The sequence below is a fragment of the Lolium perenne genome, chromosome 7, assembly GCF_019359855.2.
Source record: "Lolium perenne isolate Kyuss_39 chromosome 7, Kyuss_2.0, whole genome shotgun sequence".
In the NCBI taxonomy this organism is placed as follows: Eukaryota; Viridiplantae; Streptophyta; class Magnoliopsida; order Poales; family Poaceae; genus Lolium; species Lolium perenne.
Window position 1 is genome coordinate 51251964 of NC_067250.2, and position 17916 is coordinate 51269879.

Genomic DNA, 17916 nt, shown 5'->3' on the forward strand with positions numbered 1-17916 from the left:
CAGACGTCCTTGTGGAAAGCAACCGAAGCCCCTTGCGACAGTTTGGCATACAAAGATTGAACGGAGAACTTGCCCGAAGGTTCTAAATGCCAAGATACTTTGTCTTTGTCACTCGAAAGGGAGAAGGGTTCAATGAGCCTCCCCAGATCGCTCCATTGCCGCCGTCCTTCCAGATTGAGAGAGCGGCGGAAGGTGATATTGATGTCCCCGGCATCTAGGGCCGCAGCCACCGTGAGGTTTGGGTTAGAGCAGATGTTGAAGAGGTCTGGGAACAGCTCTTTGATGGGTTGGTTACCGCACCACCGGTCAGACCAAAACAAAGTGCGACGTCCATCCCCAATGACGTGTTTCGCACCCAGCTTGAAGAAGTGTTTAATTTTGTGTAGGCTTTTCCAAAATTGCGAGCCCCGTGTCCGGTGCCCTCGAACAGGTTATCGGCGTCGCGGTATTTGGCCCCGATAATCGTCGCCCAGATAGAAGCCTCATCTTGATACAGCTTCCAAATCCACTTGGACAGCAGAGCTATGTTCATCTTTTTTGAGTTAAGCAAGCCTAATCCTCCCGCGGATTTCGGCCGGCAGACCGAGGGCCAGTTGACCATATGGTATTTACGTTTGTTGCCCGCTCCTTCCCAGAAGAATTTGGAGCGGTGTGAGTCAAATCTAGCATGAATCCCATCATGTAGAAGGAAGAGACCCATGGCAAAAATGGGAATACTATCAAGGCACGCGTTGGACAGGATCAGGCGTCCCCCAGAGGTGAGAAGTTTACTGAGCCACGGTTCAATCCTGCCGGCCAGCTTGCGGACCAAGAACAACCATTGTTCCAGACGGAGCTTCCTGTCCGAGATAGGGAGCCCAAGATACATGAAAGGGAAGGCGCCGCATTTACAGTTAAGCTTATTTGCGACTCTTTGCTGTTCCTCCAAAGGCTGGCCCATAACAATGACTTCACTCTTATGATAGTTGATTTTCAAGCCGGACATGTCTTCGAAGCACATAAGCAAGAATTTGAGGTTGGCTATGTTGTCTTCCGTGTTTTGGATAAGGATGAGCGTATCATCCGCATACTGGAGGTGTGAGATCCCGCCAGGGATCAGGTGGGGTACCACACCCTGAAGGTGGCCTGCTGCCCCCGCGGCAGAGAGGATACTCCGGCGAGCCTCGCCGATGAAGTTAAACAGGAGAGGAGATAACGGGTCCCCTTGGCGCACCCCTCTTTTGTTCCTGAAGTACGGGCCAATCGCACCGTTGATAGAAATGGCCGTCTGCCCGCCGGAAACGAGCTGAAGCACTCTGTGGATATAGGCTTCTTCAAAGCCTTTGCACCGAAGCACTTCGGCCAGGAACTCCCAGTTAACCCGGTCGTAAGCCTTCTCGAAGTCGATCTTAAGGAGAACCCCTCCTAATTTCTTAGAGCGCAACTCGTGCACAATCTCAATGAGTGCGAGAGGGCCTTCCAACAAGTTCCTTCCTTTGATGAAGGCCGTCTGGTTCAAACTGATGGTTTTTTGCGCAATGGGGTCTAGACGAAACGCAAACGCCTTAGACACGATTTTGAAGATCACGTTAATGAGGGCGATTGGGCGAAACTGGGCGACATTGTCCGCCCCTGGGACTTTGGGGATCAAAGTGAGGATGGCGAAGTTAAGGCGAGAGATGTCTATGCGTCCCAGCATAAAACCATTGAGAATGTGGAGCACCCCCCGTTTAACATTGGGCCAGAAACGTTTGAAAAACAGAACAGGGAAACCGTCGGGGCCCGGAGCCGTGTCAGATTTCATCTCCCGGACGATGAGATCAAGCTCCTCCTCAGAGAAAGTCAGCATCAGCTGGTTGTTGTCCTCGATCGAAACTTGGGCGTTTGGCGCCCAAGTCCTCGGGGATAGGGTACAGGATCGGCTCCCCTCCGATCCGAGCAGGGCACGGTAAAAGTCATAAATGGCAGCTTGAATCTTCCTGGGGTCATTCGTGATTTCGTTCCCAAGATTAAGCGAAGAGATCGAGCACTTTCGTCTCCGTCCATTGGCCACCGCGTGGAAGTAGGCCGTGTTGGCATCCCCCTGGAGGGCCCATTTGATCCTTCCTCTTTGGCGCCAATATTCTTCCTCCGCACTCACGATTTGGAGGAGTTGATCTTCAAGATAGTATCTAAGCGCCCATTCATCCTCATCCAGCCCACTGGAATCGGCTTGCACATCCAGCTGCAAGATTTGGGCCATCAGGTTTTCTTTCTCCCTTTTGCTAGCCATGCCCAAGTTGCGAGCCCAACCACGAAGATGTTGGCGAAGGCTACCAGACATGAACTGCCACCAGTCAATGATATCCCGGCCTCCCACTTTGGCCGAGAGATTGTTCCAGACGTTGTGGAGCATGGGCAGGAAGTCCTGGCGTTCGAACCATCCCGATTCGAAGAAGAAGCGATTACTTCGCTCCGGCCGCCCTTCGCCGGAGTCAAAGATGAGTGGGGTATGATCAGATCCCAGGCTCGTTTCCGCAGAGAGAGAGCACAGAGGGAAAAAACCTTCCAGAGACGGAGAGATGAAAACACGATCGAGGACCGAACGAACTGGGTTGAGCTGGCGGTTCGTCCAGGTGAACCGAGCCCCGGAGCGCGGAATTTCCCGAAGAGCCCAGGCCGCAATGTGCTCGTTAAAAAGATCAATGAGTCTCCAGTTCAGACGATCGTTGTTCTTGTCGCAAGCTGCCCTGATAAGGTTAAAGTCTCCGCCCATGAGGAGGGGAGAGTTGGTTCTGGCCACCTTGGCCGAAATTTCCTCAAGGAAGGCCCCGGATCGCCCATGATCCGCAGGGCCGTAAATCCCAATGATCGTCACGATGCGCTTGTTCGCCCGATTGAGGATGGAGGTGCTAAGGTAGAATTGACCCATATCCACCACTCCAACCTCAAAGCTACTGTCGCGGACTCCCATGAGCATGCCCCCGGAATGCCCATTAGCCGGGAGCCAGCACCAGAAGAACTTGTCTCCCACTTCCAGGCTGCGGAGTTCCAAGTCTGTGAAGTCTTGCTTGATTGTTTCCTGGAGAATCACAATGTCAATCTTGTGCTCACGGAGGTAATCCTTCAGGAGAGTCCGTCGCCCCCTACGACCGAACCCCCGGATATTCCAAAATAGGCATCTCATTTGGAAACCCTCCCTAGAGCCCGTGCTTGGCGGGTTAGCGGTCTTGGTCCCACGGGGTATTGTTTCTTCGTCACCTTCCTCTTCTTGGCTGGTTTGTCCTTGGGTTCAGCGAAGGAGTTATCCTCCCCAATTTGTGCCACAGACCCTTCTTGTGGCACCTGGGGGTCCTGTTCTGTCGTGGCCGCCGCCTGGGCCTTTGCAGCCTCAATCTCTGCGTTGTGTCTTGCCGCTGCCAGATCAGCTTGAGCAAGCTCCCTAGCTTGTATCAAGGAGATAATCTTCTCGGGAGGGCCCAGAGAGGAGGAAGGGAAAATAACACAGCTATCGTGCGCCACCGAGAGCAATTTATCAATAGGAACGGATTGGAAAGCAGTAAAGTTGGATGCGTCGACGTTACCTGGCTTGGCAGAGGGAGAAGCGTTTTTGACAGCGGCGTGGCGGATGGCTCTGGCCAGCACCGGCTCGTCCGCCACCCCCGCACTCCTTGCGCTCTTCCTTAGTGCTTCAGCGGTGGAAATCTTGGTACGGGGCGCACGGGCCACCGACGCCCCCAGCGCCGGAATGGGAGATTCTTCCAGGAGAGCTTGCGGAGTTGCTGAGACGTCCTTGATGGCAGGAGCCTGGTGCAGCGAAGTCTTTGTCACGTCCGTCCCAGAGACGTCGATTTCCTCAGCGAAGAGTTGTGACCCAGCGGCTTCCAGCATGAGCTTCCTAGATGGACGGTCATTGTTGCTTTTGCTGCGTCTTTCGCTGGCCCGAAGGGCGGAGGCCGTGGATTCCCCCGAAGCCGGGCTGTGCCAACCTATCTCTTGTTTCTCCTCGGCCCCCAAGGCCAGGGCCTTCCCCGGCGTGAGATAGGATTGTCCCTCCTCTGTTTCTTCAGACAGAGAGGTAGAAAGCTGTATTTGTTCCAGGTCTGAATGTCGAGGGGACGAGGCAGGCGGGGAAACGAGCACTTGCTTGATTATGTTGGCCACAGTGGGAAATATGTCACCATTCTCCGTGAGATTCGAACCATACTGAGTGAAAGCAGTTGCCGGGAGCGTGATCATCTTGGACTGAGAGTCCTTGGAGCGACAGGCAGAGGGTGAGCAGGGGGAGGGGTACCCTTCTGTGGTCATTTGCGGAACAGATTTCCTCGCAAAGCCCTCCTTTCCCCCTGCCGGAGCGGAAGCCGGGGTGTTCTTGCCCTTGTCGGAGTGTTTCTTGCGTCTCTGGTCCCATCTGTCTTCGTCTGTCTCTTCTTGGTCTTCCTCTTTGTCATCCTCTCCGTTTCTGGCCGGTGGAGAGGGTGGGTCGCTGTTTGTTTCCGCCGTCAAGTCCTTGGAGATGGGGACGATACGGATCCGGAAGCCTTGCATATTCACAAACAGCGTGATGTGCTCTTGCAACTGAACAGGAACTTGGCATCCAAAAGCCATCTTGATGGGGCCATTGGGATGGTCAAGAGACTCCACGTCCACCGCGATGGGCCTGCCCACTTCGCGGGTGCTAAGGAGGAGGCGATCCGCGCGGCGAAGGGGGGGCGGAACTCCAATGAGGTGAACCCACACCTCTTCCAGCTTCTCCACCACCAGCGGGTCGTCCGTGGGAATAGTAACGATGGCCTTGGTCTTGCTCATGGGCAAGGTGATGCCGCCGCCTCGGATCGCCATCCGCAGACTTTCTTTGGACGGGAAGACAACGGAATAATCGGTGCCGTTCAGCTTGCACACCTGCCAAGTCCAGTTATCATCAACCAAATCTTTGAGTTCATCCTCCAGCTGTTCTTCATTGAGGCCCTCTTTCTCAAGGATGATAAGGGCGGCGTTGGTTGCGGGTTGGTACATCTCCTCATCGGGAACCTCACAGCAGACGAATCCTCGGCGGTTTCCTCCGAATCCCGCCCAGTAGGGATCCAGGCTCTTGGAAAAGGAGGCGCACATAGCTGTTGGATGACCGTGCTTCTTGCACTTCACACAGAAAGCTTCCGCGGTACATTCTGCCTGGACATGTCCTTGATTTCCGCAGTTGTAGCAGGTAATGTGGGTTGCGTCCTGGCCGGCGCTGTTGGACCCTCCAGCAGCCGGACCGGGAGCCGCCTGGGCAGTGCCAGCCCCTGAGGAAGTCTAGGCGCGCGATGCTGTCTCTTCTGTCCTCCCCGAGCATGGTCGCGCCCTCGCGGTCCAGCTGGGGGAGGAGGAGGTGGCGGGGGAGGATATTGCGTGTGCTCAGATCTGCGGAGTTGGTTGTAACCAGAGCGCTCCCTGTCTCTGGTAAGGTCGCGATGGGCTTGCTGGCGACGATGTTCTTCTTCTTCGCGTTCCAGACGCTGGCGGAGATCGCGGTCCCTGGATCTCTCGCGGTTGTCGTCGATGGCCTCGAACGGGCGCTTGCCCCTGTAGCTGCGCTCCCGCTCCATGGGGCTCAAGGACCAGACAAGCTCGCCGGAGGAGGGGTCAGTGGAGTGGTGGAGGGATTTGGCGTGGCGGCGGTTTCTGCGGATGTCTCGACCGGGAGCAGGAAAGCCAAGATCTGGATCTAGGGTTCCAACTCGGAGCCACAGCCACTTAAGTACCGGCGGCGGAGGGGTAGAATTGTCCCAGTTACACACTTTACCCACGGAGGTGATCTCAGCCGTCGATCCCAGCCCTAAAGACACGTGTGAGCCATCCACAAACGACGCAGGCGAGTTGGGCTGTGCACCATGCACCGAGGCCAGAGGCCCACCTGCCCCTTGGCCCAACAGGCCTGGCCGGCCCACAGAGGAGCGGTCTGCCAGGACGGGCCCGCCCGCGTCCTTGGGGAGCAGGAACCCTAGATCCCCGCCGCCGGGCGGCGCCGCCGTCGCCGGCGCGGACAGGCAGACCTCCAAGGGCACAGACACCGTCCCGATGCGGATCTCCCGAGGCGGAGGCGGGAGGGAAGGAGATCTCCCCCGCTCACCATGAGAGGGGAGAGGAGGGAAGTCCGTGCTGGCCGAAACAAAGATCGGCGGCGGAGGACACCGGGTCGCCGCGGAATCCGGAGGAACAGGAGCGCAACGCGCCGGCGACGAGGGCACCCTCAGCCCAGGTCCCGTGAAGAAGCAGCCGAGCGAGATCGGAGAAGGACGGGGGAGCAAAACTGCGTCGTCATCGTCTTCGGAGAGATCCCCATCGGAGGTGGCCAGGAGGGCGGCGTACCTGTTGCCGGCCAACGTGGAGGACCTGGCGAGGTGCAGCTCGTCGGAGCGCCGACCCCGGCGGCGGCCGTCCGCCCACCGGAGGCGCGGGGAGAGGGGGGAGCCCGTGTCGCCCCCCAAGTCGCCCGAGCGTCGCCCAAGACGCTGCGTGAGGCACATCCTCCCCTCCCCCATGTTATAATTGATGACTAGCATGAATTGAATCAAATTTAAAAACCCGGATAATTTTTCCTAGTTGCAACTTTACTTGCAACTGAAAAAACTCTGTTGCAACTTCACTTGCAACTGAAAAAACCTAGTTGCAACCCAACTTGCCACTTATATGTCACGATGCAATCAAACAGTATATGATTAATTTGAATCCCCATAAGTAAAGAAGTTGACATTACAAAGTTGTGAGTAAGGAAGAAACTTTCTTGTCGATGCCTATAGGTTTACAGGAGCAGGACGATCCACACGAAACCTACAGCAACTAGGACGAAGACGAACACAGCAAGGCAGGCGGGAAGGCCTCTTGTCCAACACATGAAGGGACCGGAAAACCAAACCAAGATGGCGCTGGGACCCAGCCCACCATGAGGTGGACTGCGGCTGAGGTAGAGGGGCGGAGGCGGCGTCTCGATGCCGTCTGCCGCCTGGGATTCGCTTCTCGGAGGAACGGCAACGGTAGCGCGACAGACAGGGCACAGGGGCGACAGGAGGAGCCACGGGTCGACGCAGGAGGAGTGGAACGCGTGGCCGCATGGGGGCAGCGCGCGCCACCGCTCGCCGCCGCGCGACGCTTCGAGGCACACGACGCAGGTCGAGGTTCGGTCGTACGGGGACGACTGGAAGCTGGGGAGGCGGCTGATTTGTTCGGACGCGAGGCTGACGTTGCGCGGCCGCGGCGGCGGGTGGTCGTCGGGCGACAAGGCGAGGTACCGCCTGCCGTGCCGGCGGAGGTCGCGCGTGGCGAGGACGAGAGGCATCATGACGAGGAACGCGCCGAAGGCGAAGAGAACGGCGGCCGTCACGCAGCACTGCACGCCCATGGAGATGACGCGCTCGAAGACGCCGGCGGAGCTCGCGGGCCGGCAGCGGCGCTTGGCGTCCTCCTCCCCGTGGGGAGGCCCCAGCATGGCTGTTGAAGAGGAGGCCGAGGGCCCGCTGGCGGCGGCGGGCGGGACCATATTCGCGCCACCGCGGGACGGGAGGCCGGGATGGAGGAAAGTATCCGGTGGATCTTGTTATTAGTACTAAGTTTAGAGTTTAATCATGTTTGTTTTCTGTGTAATCGAGTTACCGGCCGGAAAGCTGCGGAAGTATACACATGGAAAGATGTGATCCTGTGTGTGTACAAGCTGATGGCACGGTGTAGCTAGAAAAGTGCACGTAGTCTAGCTGAGATGGATAAACTCGCTAGTGGTTAGCTAGGTTGTTAGTGTTCTGTGTGGCGTTGGCCTGGTCAGCGCGGCCGTTGTGAAGTAGTCGTGCAAGTGTCCAACGTGTGTGTGTAGCTAGTGGGTGAGTAGTAATCGGATCAGACCGATGCGTGTGTGGGTTAGTCGTTGGTTCCCTATAAAAAGACTTGTAATCAGTTTGGGTAAGAAATGAGAGATACAGAGAAAATGTAGCACTTGTGGGAGCCACGGGAGTCTCACAGCAAAGCTGTTTTTGTTCTTCCATGGCGTGTGTGTCTACAGTTTGTGAGCGTGTGTGTGAGAGAAATACAAGTGAGATCGTGAGGTTGAGAGGTAGAAGAAGAAGAGGGAGCTGCAAGGTGCAGCTCCTACAGTGGGGAGGGCTGGTATTTTTGGGAAGCAACTGGAACTCGGAGAGGGGACGTGATATACACGCCGTGGTTGCCCGATCGATGCCTGAAGTCGACACCTTCACCTTCGCTATCGCCGTACTGATCCACCACATCAATCTTCGACGACGCAGTCACACATCTCACTGTCTAAACTGCCTCCACATCTCTGGTGTTGTCCAGCGACAATGAACCTCTTACCAAGGGCATCTCCAACCGCGCGACTAAAACGGACGCGCTGGCCGTCCGTTTTGGACCGTTTGGGTGGCCGAGCGGACACGCGAACATCGGCCCGCGTCCGTCTGTAAAATAAAACAAAAATAAAAATATAAAAGGAAAACAACAAAATATAATTTAAACTAGTTGGTCATTAAACTTAGCCCTATTTTGGGCAAATTTTACACAAAAGAAAGCCCTATATGGGCTTTAAACTAAAAAAAAAAAGCAAACCCTAGCCAGGGTTTGCGAGCACGCTGATGGCCGCGGCATACTACCCGATGAGTACTCGTGGTCGTCGGCGTCGATGCCGACGACGCCCCCCGGCGGCGAAGCGCTGTTCCGGCTAGAAACGCCGCAGGGCGGCGGGGACTCCGGCCAGGGCGACCACTGCGCCCTTTCCCGAGCGGATCGCGGGTTCGGCGGGCTCGCCGGCTGCGCGATCGTGCCCTCCGCGCGGACTCCTGGCGGAGCTGCTCCTCCTCCTCCGCCCGGAGCGCGGCCCGGCGCTCCTCCTCCGCCAGGAGCGCGGCACGGCGCTCCTCCTCCTCACGGAGCGCCGCCAGGCGCGTGTCCTCCTCCTGCCGGCGCGCCATCTCGAGGAAGGCCCACGCCTCCGCCCGGGCGTTCTCACGGGCCTTCCTGGCCTTCTCCGCTGGGCGGAGACGCGCGATGTCTCGGCGAGTTGCGGCCATTTGGCCAGCTCGTCGAGGTCGCACCGCTCGCGGACGCCGCGAGCGCCGCCGCAGCCTCCGGGTCCTCTTCGTCCTCCCGCTGCCGGGCTGCGGCGAGGGGCTGCTTGGGGCCGGGGCGGCTCGTCGATGTATAGGCCGCCGGGCGGCGGCCTGCCCGCCTTGCGGTGTGCGCGGCTGCGCCGAGGCCGCGCCGTCGCCGACGTGAAGCACGTGTGTCGGCGTGCATCGTGATCCACCTCGAACCACAAGTCCCGGTTGGGACTTGCGTCGCCGTACGCCGGGTCCTCCCGGAGGCCCGTCGCGGTAGCCGCGCGGCGCCTCCGGATCTCCGCGACGCAGCGCGGCCGGACGCCAGATGGGCGGCACCGAACCCGATCCGGGCTCGGTGCCGGCCGTGGGGGAGATGCACGTCCCCCCACGGCATTGGGACGCCGGCGTCCCCCGAACATCCGCGCCACCGCTACGGTGACGTAGATCCGGTCGCGTCTGGCGTCGCCGGCGGCCCCATGGCGAACGCCGGCTGCGCGACTGGCCGGCAGCTGCCGGCCTCGTGGTCGTTGGCGGACCGCGCGAACTCACGCTTCGGGGCCATGGCGGCGCGGAAGCTTCGAGCTCGCGCGTGCGGCCGGAGTGGAAAGTGGGGACTGGATAGGGACAGTCCCCCTCCCCAGTCCACATTTAATAGGACTGGGACAACGACATGTGGGCCAGCCATGCGGATCAGGCGGACACGCGAGGACGCCGCGTGCCATCCGCGGCCACGCAAACCCGGCCCAGATTTGGGCCGGGTTTGCGTCGTTTCGGACGGCGCGGCCATCCGCTTTTGCGGTGCGTCCCCACGTTGGGCCGCATTTTTGTCCGGCTCGACCCATCCGGACGCGCGGGCGCGGGATGAGTCGCCCTGTTGGAGATGTCCTAAAGTCCCACCACCTACTGCTCACTGACGTGCATATTTGTAGCGAATTTTTTTTAAATAATACGAATTTTTTATATAATTCCAGAAATAGCGCGCGATTTCAAAAAATTCCAAAAGTGTGACCCGGTCGGTCAGCAGCTGACCGATCGGTCACTAGTAGTCCGACTGAAGTAGTTGGTCGATAGCTGACCAATTGGTCAGCTACCGACCAATTGGTCAGCTACCGACCGACCACTGCATGGATTTTTAGGTTTATTATTGGCACTTCTCCCCCATTATTTTCTGGCCATATCTTCTCCCTCTCCCGTTCACACCGCCGTGTTTCCCTCCTGCCCTTGTCGCCACCCTTCCCGCCACTTCTTCCCGCCATTCCTTCCCGCCACCATCTCCCGCTATATTTTCTCGCCATGCTCTCGGATTTTTTCCTATAAAAGCAGGCATCGACACTCATAGCAGCAGAAGTGCTACTATCTCTTTTTTTTCTGTTGGCTCACCCTTAGCCGTCATGAGTGTGCCGTGCTCTGACCAGGAGTTTAGGCCGGTGAAGGCGAAGGCTGCAAGTTTGCCCCCGGGTGTGACTGCGGAGCGGTGTTGGTGCGGCCGTCTTGCTAAGGTTAAGCAGGTGGAGGATTTCTCCGACCAGTTCGGCATGAAATTTTTTATGTGTGCGAGCTATGAGCATGATCCACCCCGTAGTTCAGCTTCGTCGTCCACCAGGCCGCCGGTATGTTTCGACATAATTTTATGTAGGCATAACTTTATTTATGAATGTGATTTAATGTTACTATTTGTGTTGCAGTCTCCCCCGCCCCTATGCAAATGGTTTCACTGGATAGACACGGAGCAGCCAGATTGGGCGCGCCAGGAGGTTGAGGAGAAACACCGGCGTGCGTGGGCAACGTTCTTTGAAGAGGAGCGTAGAGAAAAGGTTCGTGCAAATGAAAAGGCAGAGCGAGAGAGGCAGATACAGAAACTAAGGGCGGAACAAGCTCGTAATCGCGAGGTGAATCAGAAGAGGATGGATGATGAGGCTGCACGTAGGTTTGCAGAGGAAGATGTGCGTAAGGAGGCTCGTGAAGCGGAGAGAAAGAGACTAAGGAAAAGAGCTGCTGAGGCGCAAGTGGCAGAAGAACGCGGCGACAAGTCTGGAAAATGGCCACGGTGGACGCAGGGAAAGTAGAGTGATGTGACCTACTGGCTATGTATCTTAATTTCAGTTATAGTTTGTCGTTGTATCTTAAATTCTGTTGTAGTGATAAGCCGTATTTTAAATTCAGCTGCAATGTATCTTAATTTCAGTTTTAGTACTAATGTGAAATGAATTTGCCGCAAAAATGTTGTGTCAGAAATTTTCGCTCGTTTGTTTCCCGCCAATTTTTCCCGCCCAATTTTTCCCGCTCAATCTTCCCGCCATTTATTCCCGCCCAAATCTGCCGCCACTTTTTCCCGCCTAATTTTTCCCGCTCACATCTTCCCGGCGGCCTGGTGGACGACTAAGCTGAACTACTGTGGTGGATCATGCTCATAGCTCGCACACATGAAAAATTTCATGCCGAACGAATCGGAGAAATCCTCCACCTGCTTAACCTTAGCAAGACGGCCGCACCAACACCGCTCCGCAGTCACACCCGGGGGCAAACTTGCAGCCTTCGCCTTCACCGGCCTTAACTCCTGGTCAGAGCACGGCACACTCATGATGGCTAAGGGTGAGCCAACAGAAAAAATAGAGAGATAGAAGCACTTGTGCAGCGATGAGTGTCGATGCCTGCTTTTATAGGGAAAAATCCGAGAGCGTGGCGGGAAAATATAGCGAGAGATGGTGGCGGGATAAATTTGGCGGGAGATGGTGGCGGGATAAATTTGGCGGGAGATGGTGGCGGGAAGAAGTGGCGGGAAGGGTGGCGGGATAAATTTGGCGGGAGATGGTGGCGGGAAGAAGTGGCGGGAAGGGTGGCGGGATAAATTTGGCGGGAGGGAAATACAGCGGTGTGAACGGGAGCGGGAGAAGATATGGCGGGAAAATAATGGGGAGAAGTGCCAGCAGATATCCCTCGTAATAAACGTAAACTAAATCCATGTAGGGGTGGCTGGCCAATTGGTCTGTAGCTGACCAATTGGTCTGTAGCTGACCAATTGGTCAGCTATCGACCAATTACTTTTCGGCCTGCCAGGGGCTGAGCAGGCGACTTGTAATCGGCCGGCTACTGACCGATCGGTCAGTAGCTAACTGACTGGATCACACTTTTGGAATTTTTTGAAATCGCGCGCTATTCCTGGAATTATATAAAAAATTCGTATTATTTAAAAAAAAATCGCCATATTTGTATGGGTATCTGACTTTTCTTTCTATCAGTGATGATGATAAACAGAACCTGACAAGACCTGTAGTTCAGTCGAAGCGCAGGAATGCCTTTGGGATCCTTTTGATTTTTAAAACTGGGTGATTCTTTTTGTTGATGTTTCGTTTTCGGTGGATATCAGTTTCCACACGTTCCTGTAAATAAGACTCCTTAGTGTTAGCTTGGGTTGTTGTTCGTTCAAACACTAGCATTAGGACGGCGCTTTTTTTTTCCTTTCTGTTTTTTATGCTTCCTGTAAAAGCTATCTGGACATGGTTTCGTTATCTCGTCGATAATGAAATTCGATCCCTCTATTGGATGATCGCTCGGAAAAAAAAAAAGTCGAAGCGTAGTAGGATCATGGTTACTATATCGGTGAAGAGAGTAAAATCTAAAATAAACTTTGAGCCATTAACTAATCTCGGGAATCAGCGCCATGCACATATGCATTATTCCCAATTTAAGTTGATATTTTGACGTGGTGACGATCGCAGCTGGAGTGTGGTTTTTTTTTTCTTTTTGAGCAAAAGCAACTGGAGTGGGTGCATCGGGTTGCCAGGTGTGTCTCTACTAGGCTCGGGCATATACTACCTCGGGATGGGCCGTTTTTCGACCTTGGCCAGAACTGCACAGTACTAAAAACCTATGCCCGACGCCCGAGCCTGGCCTGACGTTCAGGCTGAAAAAATACACCGGGCCTGTCCAAATAGAGGAAAAAAGACCGATAAGCTTTAGGCCCCGGCCTAGGTCTGCTATTAACCCGCCAATATGTAAACCCCAACCCTGACAACGCCCAAAGTATGGCCTGAAAAACTCGGCCCGAGCCTGGCTCGATGGCATGGACCGACCTGTCCTGGGCTAGGTCGTCCACGAGTCTCTTCCTCAAATCCATTCATGCCCGATCCCCGGGGAGGTGATATATAGGGAGCTTACTTTACACCGATCTGGCCGGTCTATAACAGCCACCGACCACCCCACATGTGTTTGTTGGGCTGGTCCACGATTCACTGAGACTGGCTGTGGATTTGGTTGGACGGACCAACGTGGTTAGATATGTTGGGCCGGCCCAAGTTTGTTTTTCTTTTTTTTCTTTCATATTTTTTCTCTCTTTTAAATCTGAACCGTTTCAAATTTGAACAAAATTCGAATTGAACGGTTTTCGAATTTGAACAAATTTAAAAAATTGAACGATTTTTCGAATTTGAAAAAAATTCAAAAATTGAATGTTTTTTTGAATTTGAACAAATTTTGAAATTGAACGATTTTCGAATTTGAACAAATTTCGAAAATTGAACGAATTTTCAAATTTGAAAAAATTGAAATTGAACGACTTTCGAATTTGAACAAATTTCAAAAATTGAACGATTTTTAAATTTTCACAAATTTTGAATTTGAACAATTTTCGAATTTGCACACTTTTTGACTTTGAAACATTTTTGAAATTTGAAAAAATTTAAGTTTGAACAAAAAGAAGAAAGAAAAACAAAATAAGAAAGAAAACAGAAAAGAAAAACGAAAAAATAATAAAAAACGAAAAAAGAAAGAGAAAACCGAAAAAGAGACAGCGAACTGGGCCTGGCCCATACCCGACCAGGGGGTGTGCGGTGGCCGGTAGCCACCGACCTGGTCGGTGTATAGGATTTCCGGGTGATATACACCGAGTTGTGCGGTGGGCGCACCACGCCGTACACCTCCCAGTGGCCGTTTTGGGCCGGCCCACAATTCTCACTATTTTTTGTTTTTTCCTTTTCATATTTCTGCATTTTCTGTGTTTCTGTTTACGTTTTTCTAAAAGCTAAAATATTTGAAAAACCGAAGTTTCAAAATTTTGAAAACATTATTTCCAAAAAATTAATATTTTTTATGAACAATTATCTTATTTAAACATTTTTAAATTTTGAACAATTTTCAAATCGAACTAATTTCCTATTTTAAACAATTTTTCAATTTCAAAAATTTCTTGAATTTTTTAAGTTTGATTTTTTTCATTTGAACGATATTTTAATCTGAACATCTTTTGAAAACACGTCTTTTTTAGTTTTGATTTTAAAAAAATTTGTTTTTTAAAATATGTACAAATTTTAAGATGAACATTTTTGATTTGAACAAATTTTGAAGTAAACATTTTTAAATTTGAACAAATTTAAAATAAACATTTTTTCATTTGAACAAAATTTAAATTGAATTTTTTAAGTTTGAACATTTTATAATTCGAACATTTCCAAAATTGAACATTTTTTAAATTTAAACATTTCTAAAGTCTTTATATTTTTCGAATCTGAAAATTAAAAGTAAAAAAAAAGAAACAAAAAAAAGAACAAAAGAAACAAAAACACAGAAAATAGACACAGAAAAGAAGAAAAAATGAAAAGAGAGAAAGCCCGCACCTAATTAGGCCATCCTGTACCGCGCGCGAGGTGTGCGCTGCGCGGTACGCGCCGACCTGGTCGGTGTATAGAGTTTGCCGTCGGCGTGTACGGGGCACCGCACACCCCACCGACCAGGTCCGTTGGTTGGGCCGCGGCCCATTAAGAGTAGGTAAGTTTTTTTTCTTTTTTTGCTGTTTCTTTTCTGTTAATATTTTTCTTTTTCAATAGCTAACTTAAAAAAATCGAAGAACAAAATTTCAAAATCTATTCAGATTTGAAATTTTCGAAATTTTAAAAATATTCAGATTTTGACTTAATTTTTTTGACATTTGAACATTTTTGGATATGAACATAATTTTAATTTGAACATTATTTAAAATTTGTAAAATTTATTTTTTTCAAAAAATTAACATTCTTAGTTATGGACATTTTTCGAATTTGAATATTTTTTCCATTTTGAACGCTTTATATATTTGAAAGGATTTCAAATTTGAACGCTTTTATAATTTGAACATTTTTGTATTTGAATATTTTTTAAATTTGAACGGATTTAAAATTTAAACGCTTTTATAACTTGAACATTTTTTGTATTTGAACGGTTTTCAAATTTGAACGTTTTTAAAATTTGAACATTTTTTTAATTTTGAAGTATTTTCAAATTTAAAAATTTTCTAAATTTAAACTATTTTCAAATTTGAACAAAAATAAAAATAAACAGAAAAGAAACAAAACAAAATAGAAACAAAATAGAAAAAAAAAGAGGCGAACTGGGCCGACCAGGGCGGCCCATACCGCGCGCAGGGGGTGTGCGGCGCAGGGTAGCGGCCGACCTGGTCGGTGTATAGGATTTACCCGATCCCCGGGCTGCTCGCCGCTGTCAAGCTCCCACCATTCTTTCTAGTTGTAAAAGCAAAATCCACCATTGTGATAAGATTAAAAGTATCATCTATCATTTATTCTCTTATCATCAAAACAAGAATCGTTTATAAATATCAATATGGTCCAAATGACTGCAAAAATACCTAAACTCATTAGCTTCTTATCAGCCTTTTTTAAGTTGTTCAGCCAAGGCCCAAACAACTCCCAAAAATTACTCTAAAATTAAACGTGCGTTGAAAAAATGCACCATATAAGTCTTGCCACAAAACATCCAAAACAAATGATCATTTGTTTCAATTTGGCTACAAGATTGACACCTCACATTTCCAGCACAGCCCATTCTAACGAAATTGCCTTTTGTTAAAATGCTTTTCTTCATAAATAACTAATGAAACACTTTGATTTTCCGGGGTTTTTTGTTTTTCACAAAAAAATGTGTGGGAAACCAATATCATTTCTAACCAACTCACTATACATTGACTTGACAATAAAGACATCGTCTTTAGTCAATGTCCATATTAAACTATATTTCACCAAACTGAGCACTATGTCTTTTCAAGTCTCTTTAATGTTATTCCACAGTTCCATAGTATCTTCCCAAAGTGTCATGCGAAATATTACAGAATCACATCCTTTGTGGAAGACATCAGCAACTCAGATCGAAGCATAAATTATTCAGTCGAGGATAAGCCAAATCAAGTATACTATCAATGATCCACAAATCTTCCCAAAATCAGTACTATTTCCATTGCCAACTTTGTTTTACTACATAACTCATGAAAACATTTTGGTCATGCTCAAAATTACCACCTATCAATGAGAATCGACATGCCTATATTTAATCCATGATTAGAATTTATTCTTCACATACTTATTCAGAATAATGGTTTGCCACAAACCCTGTTCCATTCCCAATTTCTAAATCTATTTAGATAAGAGAGATATATTCATCAACTCTATATTAAGTATATCTTGCCCTCCTTGATCTCTAGGTTGCCAATCTCAATTAACCCAATGATATTTTATTTTACCTTCTTTTTTCGCGGCAAACCATCCTAGATCTATAGAAGTTAACCCTCTTTCTAACCCCAACAGGGATTTTTAAGACATCATAAACATATGCATATTAGTTCACTGGACTGCACCAACGTAACCACGCCTCCAATGTTTAGAAAATTTCGTGCCATCCATCACATCTTCCAACAATTTTATTATCAGCAAAATCCTAATCTTTGTTTCTTAACCTTTTATTATTCACAGGCATACCAAGATATCTCATTTGCAAATGTCCAATTTGACAAGTTATTTTCTCTGTATTCCTCACTCTTATCATTGTCCTTGATAACCCACAAGTATAGGGGATCGCAACAGTCTTCGAGGGAAGTAAAACCCAAATTTATTGATTCGATACAAGGGGAGGTAAAGAATACTTATAAGCCTTAACAACTGAGTTTTCAATTCAGCTGCACCTGGAAAAGCACTAGTAACAGGGGTGATGTGAAACCAGCAGTAATATGAGAGCAATAGTAACAATAACACAACAGCAGTAGCAATAACACAGAGGCGATGGCACCAGAAAATAGTTGATATTACTTCCAATGACATATAGAACGAGTATATGATGATGAAAGATGGACCGGGGTTCCCAGCGATCTACACTAGTGGTAACTCTCCAATAACAAGTGACAAGTGTTGGGTGAACAAATTACAGTTGGGCAATTGATAGGATTGAAAGCATTAAGATAGAACATCAAGATTATTAATCATGTAGGCATGTTTTCCACATATAGTCATACGTGCTCGGAATGAGAAACTTGTACAACATCTTTTGTCCTACCAGCCGGTGGCAGCCGGGCCTCAAGGGAATCTACTGGCTATTAAGGTACTCCTTTTAATAGAGCACCGGAGCAAAGCATTAACACTTGGTGAAAACATGTGATCCTCATATCACAGCCTTCCCCTCCGGTTGTCCCAATTTCTGTCACTTTGGGGCCTCGGGTTCCGGATCATGCCACTCGGGCCCTAGTGACAAGTATTAAGTATAACAAGATTGCAGCAACAATAACTTCACAAACTTTATAGATAGACTAATCATAATGTATAATCCATCGGATCCCAACAAACACAACACCGATTACATCAGATGGATCTCAATCATGTAATGCAGCTCATGAGATCATTGTATTGAAGTACATAGGATAGAGAGTACCAACTAGCTACTGCTAGAACCCGTAGTGCATGGGGGAACTACTCACGGAGCATGATGGAGGCGGTGGCGTCGATGGAGATGGCTTACGGGGGCACTTCCCCGTCCCGGCAGGGTGCCGGAACAGAGAGTTCTGTCCCCCGAATTGGAGTTTCGCGATGGCGGCGGCGCCCCTGGAGTCTTTCTAGAGTTTCGTCAA

At 50.3% G+C, this 17916-nt stretch overlaps 1 protein-coding gene across 1 annotated transcript; it reads left to right on the forward strand.

Annotated features, from left to right (window-relative positions):
• The first annotated feature begins 10418 nt into the window (after nt 1-10418).
• Nucleotides 10419-11259, forward strand: LOC127313265 (uncharacterized). Its single transcript, XM_051343816.2, has 2 exons — nt 10419-10648; nt 10724-11259. The coding sequence occupies exons 1-2, from the start codon at nt 10430-10432 to the stop codon at nt 11102-11104; spliced, it is 600 nt and encodes a 199-aa protein (XP_051199776.1). The 5' UTR covers nt 10419-10429; the 3' UTR covers nt 11105-11259.
• The last annotated feature ends 6657 nt before the right edge of the window (nt 11260-17916 follow it).